This window comes from Ovis aries, chromosome 13, assembly GCF_016772045.2.
Source record: "Ovis aries strain OAR_USU_Benz2616 breed Rambouillet chromosome 13, ARS-UI_Ramb_v3.0, whole genome shotgun sequence".
Taxonomy (NCBI): Eukaryota; Metazoa; Chordata; class Mammalia; order Artiodactyla; family Bovidae; genus Ovis; species Ovis aries.
Window position 1 is genome coordinate 58,621,545 of NC_056066.1, and position 9,384 is coordinate 58,630,928.

Genomic DNA, 9,384 nt, shown 5'->3' on the forward strand with positions numbered 1-9,384 from the left:
CTACATACTTCTGGAAAACCCCGGTGCATAATTTTCGTTCCGCAGAGAAACCTCAGTGTTGTGTTATTCTGAAAGGTCAATGGGACTTGACTTTTTGCCCTCTCGTGTCTTTTCGGTGGTGGGGCCTTTGTCCCAGGCCCTGTCTGTGCCTTCTCCTGCCTCCCTCCATGGGGCTGAGCCTCTCGAGGCGTGAGGCTGAGCGGAAGCAGCACACCCCCCACCCCGCCCCCATTCAGGCATGACGCCCCCATTCAGGCATGACGGGATGCAGATGGACATGGATTCCCACATGGAATCCAGGCAGACATCAGCAACCAAACCAGAGAAAACAGTGTGCACAGGAGGATCCAGGGATAGCTGTCAATTAAGACTGTGTGAGAGATGGGGGCTTTGGTACCTCCCCTACGGAGGCCATTTTCAGGGAGTAGAAATGAGTTTTGAGGCTACAGATGCTTGAATGACCTTTGTGTCCAGCTCCCAAAGTTTGCTTGCGGTCGCGCCACTGCCTTAGACTGAGGAAGCATTAATGCGTGTGTTTCCTCTTCCTCCCCATGGTACTGCACCTCTGCTCCCCATCACTGCAGAAAACAGCAGCAGCGACCAGAGGCAGGCATGTAAGAAGCACGAGCTATACGTCAGCTTCCGGGACCTGGGCTGGCAGGTAAGGGGGAGGGTGGCTGGGTCTGCCCCGGTGTTGGAAGCCTCTGGTATGGGCTCCCCTGTGCTCCCCACCATGGTGGTGGGACTGGGTCCCCTATGTGCAGTGAGCCGTGGTTCTCATCTCTTGAGATTCCAGCTGTTTAGTTGTTAAGTCATGTCCAGCTCTTTTGAAACCCCGTGGAATGTAGCCCATCAGGCTCCTCTGTCCATGGGATTTCCCACGCAAGAAAACTGGAGTGGGTTGCCATTTCCTCCTCCAGGGGATCTTCCTGACCAGGGATTGAACCTGCATCTCCTGCATTGACAGGTAGATTCTTTACCATTGAGCCACCTGGGAAGCCTCATGTCCTAACTAGAGGTTGCAGGGATGCCTCATGAAACCCAGGAGCAGAAACCTGGTTTCTGCTAGAGACTCAGGCTAGAAACGAAAGCCCAAACACTGTGGACTGTGAACCTCATTCTCCACGTGAACCCCATTGGCATCCTGCACTGGCTGCTTCCCTCAGATATGTCCAAGTCCATGTGCTGGAATCCAGCCACCTGGAGGGTGGGCCCCCACCCTCTGTGGTGTCTGTCTGTCCCTCCTTCCCCCATCTGTGCTTCAGATTCCCAGGGAAGGGGCTGATTGGCCCAGCTTAGGCTAGGTGCTTGTTCCTGAACCAATCAGGTATTATAGGGCTGGGATCATGTCCTAGGACCATGGCTGACCCCCTATGGAACCATTTAGCTGAAGCAGGGCAAAGGGCAAGGGATGAATCCTAGAAAAAGAGTATCTCAACTGTTGATGAGTTTCTATGACCTCCTGGGTCCTTTTCTAGGCATTGGAGTTGCAGCCTTGGGCATAGCAAGGTGCCTGCCTTCATGAAGCCCAAATATCCCTGGAGAGGGTGTTGTCATGAGATTACCAGGGCCACTGGTTTTGTTGTTCTTCCCTCACAGAGCTTGTATTTCCGTGGGAGGGTCCAGATTGTTCCCAGAGGACAGAGTTCCCAGATATGCCCTCAGGGCTCTTGTGCACACAGACAGCTTGGAGCTCTCCTGGGATTCTGTCCTCACTTTTAGGATAACATCCACAGTCTAAGGGGTTGCTCACATTCTAGTGTGGAATGGAGCCCCCAGGTGCACTTGAGCCCCTGAGGGGTGTAGTTAGTGCTAGAGCGCCATTTCTGTCCTGACCTGACCACAAAGCATCCTTTGTTGAGTCGCTCAGTGTATTGGGCACTGTGCTGGGTGAAGCGAGGTCTGAAGGCTTTGTTAACAGACCGTCCATGTGCTACCACATAGCAGGGGTAAGACTGATACCCCCGGTCACCCCTGTCTGTGCCGCCTTCCAGTGAAGAGCCAGTGTCCATTCTGGGCTCAGCCCAGCCCCCTAGTTTTTCCCTCATTTTTACTGTCTGTTGGGACAAGGGCTTCACAGCTGGCTCAATGGGTAGGTAAAGAATCTGCCTGCAGTGCAGGAGATACAGGAGACGCAGGTTCGATCCCCAGGTTGGGAAGGTGCCCTGGAGGAGGGCATGGAAACCCACTCCAGTATTCTTGTCTGGAGAGTCCCATAGACAGAGGAGCCTGGCGGGCTACAGTCCACAGTGTCTCAGAGTCTGAAGCGGCTGAGCACTCACGCACTGGACCGAGAAAGGCTGCCTCCTGTTTCTTCTGCCTCTGCAGGAGCCCCAGCTGCCCAGAAGGAGGTGGGCTATGCCTTTGACCTCTGGGAGCTTCGTAATCTGGCCCACAGGAGGAGGCTTTCGGCCTGGAGGGCGGGACCCTGCAGTTGCCACTCTCAGGGTGTTCTGACCACGCCCCTCACGCTCTCTGATCTCTCCCGGCAGGACTGGATCATCGCACCCGAAGGCTATGCCGCCTACTACTGTGAGGGGGAGTGCGCCTTCCCTCTGAATTCCTACATGAACGCCACCAACCACGCCATTGTGCAGACGCTGGTGAGTGTGGCCTGCGCGCCGTCCGGGGTGTGGCCCACTGCTGCAGCAGGGCCGCCATATCCGGCCTTATGCCCCTCTAAGCTGGGGCCACAGCAGGTCTCTAACATGTCATGAATTTCTGGAGCCCTAGGCCCTGTTGCTTTCCTGGGCCCTTCCTCCATAAACAGCATATAAGTATGATCATTGTGTATGACCTTCAACCCTGAAGTGCATTTATTTCTCCTAGTTTTAAAAGCAGCTAGAACAGTTTCATGGGCTCCTAAAAGTATCATGAATAAACATCACTGTGCCTAAGGGCAGTTGTCCTGGCCTTGCCTCAGTCTGGCTTGTTCCTGGTAGTCAGCATCCACCTTTATAGGCTTCCCCCATCCCCTACTCCACAAGGTCTGGGCTTCCTACAGGTGAGGCAGGCTTGAGAGTTAGTCCCCTCCCAGAGTTCACATCTTTGCCTCCTAGCCTTGATTTCATGGCTCAGCCATTTAAGGGTGTTTATTGAGGCAGAATCATCTAATATAGCCTAGACTCGGACCATCCAATATGGTACCCACTTTTATATGTGGCTCTTGAATACTTGAATGTGGCCAATCTCAATTGAGATGTTTTGCAACTATAAAATACACACTGAGTTTTGAAGCCTTAGTATAAAAAAATGTAAAATATCTCATTCATGACTTACGTTAAGTGTATATTGAAGTGATAATAGCTTTGAAATGCAGGGTTAAATTATATTATTTAAATTTATTTCACCTGTTTCTTTTTCATTTTGTAGAGTGTAGCTACTAAAACATTTTAAATTACACTTGTGATTTGCATTTGTTTTTCTTGGACAGGAAAGGCCTGGTCCAGAGGCCAGCAATCTTTTTCTGAAAACAGCCAAATAGTAAATATTTTTAACTGTAAGAGTCGTAAGTTTTCTGTTGCAGCTATTCACCTCTGCTGTTATAATGCAGAAGCAGCCACAAATGCTGTGTGATGAATGGGTGTAGCTGTGTGCCAACAAAACTTTATTTATAAAAACATGTGGCAGAGCAGGGTTTGACCTGCAGACCGACCCTTGTCTGGCCCAGGGGTTCTCAACTTGGGGCAGTTTTGCCTCCCAGGGAATATTTGACAATGTCTGGCTTCCTCGGTGGCTCAGCGGTAAAGAATCCACCTGCAATGCAAGAGCTGCAGGAGACATGGGTTCGATCCTTGGGTCAGGAAGATCCCCTGGAGGAGGGCACGGCAACCCACTCCAGTATTCATGCCTGGAGAATCCCATGGACAGAAGAGCCTGGTGGGCTACAGTCCAAGGGTCGCAAAGAGTCAGAGGCGACTGAAGCAACTTGGCATGGGCATACGGAGACATTTTTAGTTGTCACAGTTGAGGGGTGGGGGTGGAGTGCCTTTGACTTCTAGAAGTGGAGCCCAGGGATGCTGTCAAACATCCTGGAATGTCAAAGAGGACAGCCTCATGAGGGAGAATGACCCGGCCCCCAGTATCTTCCTAACTGTATGCTGTGTGACCCTGTGTGCTCTGGTTCTCTCATCTGTAAGACCAGGATAACCCCGGAACTGAGTTAGTTAGCCATCAAGTGCTTTGAACTGGGAGTGCCCAGTGACTGTCACCAGTAGGGATTCTGTCCAAGCAGTACCTGTTCCTTACAGAAATATGGAGGCCAGGGAGGAGTGACTCTTCAGGTCTCACCACCACCACCGTTTTGGGGTGTATTCCAGGTACACTTCATCAACCCAGAAACAGTGCCCAAGCCTTGCTGTGCTCCGACTCAGCTCAATGCCATCTCCGTGCTCTACTTCGATGACAGCTCCAACGTCATCCTGAAGAAATACAGAAACATGGTTGTCCGGGCTTGTGGCTGCCACTAGCTCTTCCTGGAAGTCACACGCTTCTGAGTCACGGTTTTCTGGATCCTGGGTCTCTCACCGTCCAGCACCTCCCACCTCCTCGGCGAGGAGCCAGCAGACCACCTGCATTTTGTGAGACCTTCCCATTCCCTCTCCCCAACTATAATGCTGTAGGAGTGTTAAGGAATTTGAGAGGCAGATGGCTTTTGATCCGATTTTCATCAGCATCCTACGGACAAGATCCTACAAGCTGCTGCAGGCAAAACCTAACAGGAAAAAATATATATATATCAAGAAAAATTGCTGGGCCCCGATCACTGGCTGTGAAGTCTCAGCCGTGCACTGACTCGTTCCCAGGGGTAATTACGACACTCTTCAGCCCAGCCACCAGCAGCGGGAGAAAGGGGGTGTGGCCAGGGGTGGGCACGCTCTTATTTGTGCGAGAGGAAGACGAACACACAAGTCCCTGTAATAAATGTCACAATAAAACGAATGAATGAAAATGGTTAGGATGGTACAGATATATTTTCCTAAACAATTTATCCCCATTTCTTGGTTTACTCTGATTTCATAAACAGAAGCTGTAGCTGGCAGAGGGAGTGGAGGCCCCCTTTCTGTGCCATTCCAGTTTCATTCTGAGGCTTGCCCAGGCCCACTATTTATGTAGACTCACCCCAAAGCCAAGAATTGTCCAGCGAAGGAGAGGGAAAATTTCTCCTTGGAGTTGGGAGTGTGTTGACCTTGAAGGATAAGTAGGTTCCATCGTTTAGCCAGGTGCCTGGTGGCAGAAATTAAGATAAGTGTGTGAAGCATTGGCAGACACTTGGAATTGGTTTTCCAACTCTCCCCCCAGTAGGAAGTCAGTGAGAGGTGGCAGTGAGAGAAAAGCAGTCAGGACAGAACTTGCAGCTCAATCCTGAGTTAGGGCCACCATAGCCCTATTTTAATAAGCACACTAGCTCTTAACAAGGGTGGGTGGGCAGGAGAGTCATCCATCACCCAAGCAGACGCCTCTATTGGCCATTGATAGCAGCATCCTAGAGTCTGGGCTCTGATGAGGGCCTCTGTAGTCACCAGCTTTCATTCGCAGACCCCTACGGGAGGACCTTGCAAAAGAATCAGCCCCTGGAAGCAAGGGAAAGGTGACACAGTGGGAGGTCTGCTGGGAGCAGGATGTGCAGATATGCATCTCAAATGGAAGGCTGAGGAAGCTGTCTTGAGAGTGTTCTGACTGGAAGGTACCATTTCTGACATGGCCCTTGGCACATGCCTCCCTCACCTTAGCCAGAAGGTCCCCAGCCTCCAGCTGCACCATGGGCCCTGGAGACCACCAGGCTGTCTGTGAACAAAGAACAGGGTTATCCAGGTGACGCCTGCAGCCCCTTGGATCTGGTCTAGTGAAGAACTGTCTCTCCATGTTGATTAAGTTAGTTCCTGGAAACACGGGGCCCTGTTTTAATTTTCTTTTATTTTTTCTTCTTCAGTAGCTTGGGCTGCAGCCTTCACTCTGCCTGGTCAATGGGGAAGAGTCAGAGTCGCTGTTTTTGTTACATTTTGTTTTGTCTATTGACAGATCTGGGGATTTGGCGTGATTCCCTCTTGCTGCAAGCTTTCACACCACGTACACCCCTAGCATCATTTGTACACTGAAACCTGTAAATAGCTGTTACAAAACAAAGAAATTATTTATGTCCATCTGAAGCTCATTTTAGACGCTCTCCAATCCCTTGTTCAGGACAACAAGCTTGCTTTCCTCCAACCTGTTTATTTTCTTATTTAAGACTATTTATTAAATGGTCAGACCGATGTACCTTCAGCCGTTGCATAGAGCAGTCCTCAGAGAAAATGCTGTATATAGACTAAATAAAAAGGGTTTTGACTTTGCAATAAAAGAAGACATTTGGTTCTGGTTTTGGGCCTGTGTATGTCTGTGTTGTTTTTTCTCTCAATGCCTGGATATTGGACTTCTCTGGGTCTGCTGAGAACTCTTTGCCTTAGCCTCCACCATTAACACACTGTTTATCATCCAGGCCTGGGGGAGAAAGGGACGCTCATCAGTATTCGGTACAGCTGTATGGGGCTCCGGGCAGGAGAGATGGAACCAAACAACAAATGCGAATTTGGTAGGCTTGACTACAAAGATCCTTGATTGAATTACAGTGCAGCTGTCAGCAGCTGTTTCAAAGAGGCAGGGGGTAAATTAGCTGTGTTTACTGCTAACATAGTTGAAAGATTTAGTCATCCCAATAAAACAGAGGCACAAGAAAGAAAAAGAAATAGTAATGGGGGTAGGGGGAGTGTACACCCAAAACTTTAAAGCGGCGCAGGCCCCAGAGCCCAGCATTGTCTAGTGCAAATTATTTCAGCAGTTTGGGGGCTGCTGTTGGCTCCTGGCTTGAGCCATGGATGGCCCCCAACGGGCCTGGTGAAGGCAGCCAGGGGCCTGCTGTGCACACAGCAGTCCGCAGCCATGCAGTGTGGAGCAGTCGCTCGGGTCCCTTTCCACTTTGAAGTGCATGCTGAGGTCACCTGATGGATGTTAGAATCTGGGCCCATTCCCTGGCCCGGCTGCCTGCTCTTTCCCTGTTGCCTCAAATGAAGCAGCCGCTCCTAACAAGTTCCAGCCCCTGGTTTCCAAACCCTCTTGTCATTGTCCTGATGCGTGATCCAGCTTGTGTTCTGTTTCCAGGCTGGAGACCAGAGCCGTGCACCAGAGGGCCAGATGCGGCCTGCAGACGTGTCTTATTCCGCCTGCGTGCATGGTGTTTATACATTTTTAAAAAGTGAATTCGTTGCCAACACGTTTTTGAAAATCAGAAAACTGGGGTGAAAAAAAATCTCAAATTCTGGCTTCTCCTGAGCAGTTGGCAAATCTGGCCTCTCCCAGGCCCCCTTCTTGCGTGGCGGCTCCGGCTGGAGCCCAAGCGCAGTTGTAGCCGCAGTCTTCACTGCTCCCTGTTATCTAGCTCAGGAAGGCGCAAACGTCAGCTGCTGTTTTTAAAAGTGTCGGTTATCTGTTGATGTGTGCCCCTGTCTGTTAAGAGTAGGAAAGTAAAAGCTGGACTGAGGGCTTCTGATGGTCCCGTGGTTAAGAATCTGCCTGCCAATGCTGAGGACATCGATTTGATCCCCGGTCCAAGAAGATTCCATATGTCCTGGGGCAACTAAGCCTGTGCCCCACAACTACTGAGCCTGTGCCGCAGAGCCCAGGAACTGCAACTTCTGAGACTTTGGGCCACAACTACTGAAGCCCGGGCACCCTGGAGCCCCTGCTTTGCAGATGAAGCCACCTCAATGAGAAGCCCTCGCACTGCGGCTGGAGAGTAGCCCTCACTTGCTGCAACTAGAGAAAGCCCGCGCAGCAAGAAAGACTCAGTGCAGCCAAAATTAAATAAGTAATTTTTTTAAAAGCCTGACTGAGTGAGCCACACTTCAGAGGGAAGAAGACAAGCCTTTGCTGCTCTCTGGCTCACTTTCCCCCATAGACTGCCAGTTGGATCCCCACAGGCAGGTGCGTCTGGCTGAAGCACTGCAGGTGACATCATCTTTGTCCTGCACCTTACTCCCTGCTGGTTCCCACCTCTCTTGCTCTTTGTCACCCTGAAGCCTCATCTCCTCATCCCACTCACTGGGCACCTGTGTCAGGGACCATGGCTACCACCACTTGACGTGATGTTATCAGTGGCCATTCTAAGAGGGCACAAAGAGGTGAAGGTGTTTACTCAATGTCACCAGCTAATAATTGCTGGACCTGGGACCCAACACCTAGGCTCAACCCTATGTTTATCTTAGAGCCTCCGAGGTCTGTTTGTGAAATGTGGGGAAACTCTCCAAATGACCTTCCCCAATTCCCTACATCTGTCCCTGAATGCATGCTAAGTCCTGGGCCACAAGCTCAGGTTTTGGGTCTCCTTTCCGCTTCCAAGTGGCTTGAGGGACTTCATCTGTGAATGTGACGTTGAACCTTTAGCTTCCCCCTTGGCTGGGCCCAATAGGCCCACCTGCTATACAGTATAGCTTGCCTGACCTGATTTCTACTTCGTTACCTGGTGATGACAATGTGTGGACCTTGCTGGGAGGCTGGGAGGGTTAGCAGTGGTCATGGAGCCACCTGCTCAGAAAATTCTCACATGTACGTGTTGAGTCCTTCCCTCTGTTCATGTCTTTTGGAGAAGTTGAGTATATCAGTTTCCCAAGGCTGCTGTCACAAAGGATGATAGAGAGGTGTCCTCACCGTTCTGAAATGTGTCCTCACCGTTCTGAAAGGTTGTAAGTGTCAGCCAGGTGTCACCAGGGCCATACTCCCTGCAGATGCTTCAGGGAAGGCACCTGCTGTGTTCCTTGCAGCTTCGGTGGCTGCTGACATCCTCAGCTTGTGGCTGCACCTCTCCAGTCTCTGCCACTGTCTTCACATGGCTTCTCCAAGTTTCCGTGTCCTACCTTCCCCTGTGTGTCTCTTAGAAGGACACTTGTCACTGGGTTTAGGATTCACCCACATAATCCAGGATGATCTCGCCTTGAGATCCTTAGTTACGTCTGCAAAGACCTTTCTTCCAAGTCAGGTCACATTCCAACATCCTAGGGATTAGAATGCAGATGTGTCTTTTGAGGGAACCACCATTCAGCCCTCATCATAAAGCTGCCTATCCCTCTTCTGAGACCTTGACCCGCTTTCCTGCTGCAGAATCTGGGCGTCCTGGCTGACCTCCACGGTCCTCACTGTGCCCCCAGCTGCAGTGAGTGCTGCTGTGTGAGCCCTGAATCTCCTTCCTTGCCCCGCGACTGGAAGGGGGTTGTCGGAGCCCAGCCCAGCTTCCCCCACCCATTCCAAGCCTTCACCCAGGCATGCTGGACCCAGATGCAGCACAGGGGAAAGGCTGGTCAGCTGTGGAGGTGAGGGAAGACTATAAACAAAAATGGCCAAACCACAGTTCCC

General features: G+C 51.0%; 1 protein-coding gene across 1 annotated transcript in view; it reads left to right on the forward strand.

Moving 5' to 3' along the window:
• The window catches only part of BMP7 (bone morphogenetic protein 7), a gene marked incomplete at its 3' end in the record, with an annotated part of 82,710 nt that extends 77,770 nt beyond the window's left edge, over nt 1–4,940 (forward strand). Inside the window, 3 exon segments of the mRNA NM_001308564.1 lie at nt 585–661; nt 2,493–2,603; nt 4,320–4,940. Coding sequence (NP_001295493.1) covers nt 585–661; nt 2,493–2,603; nt 4,320–4,469 — 338 coding nt within the window.
• Nucleotides 4,941–9,384: the final 4,444 nt, after the last annotated feature.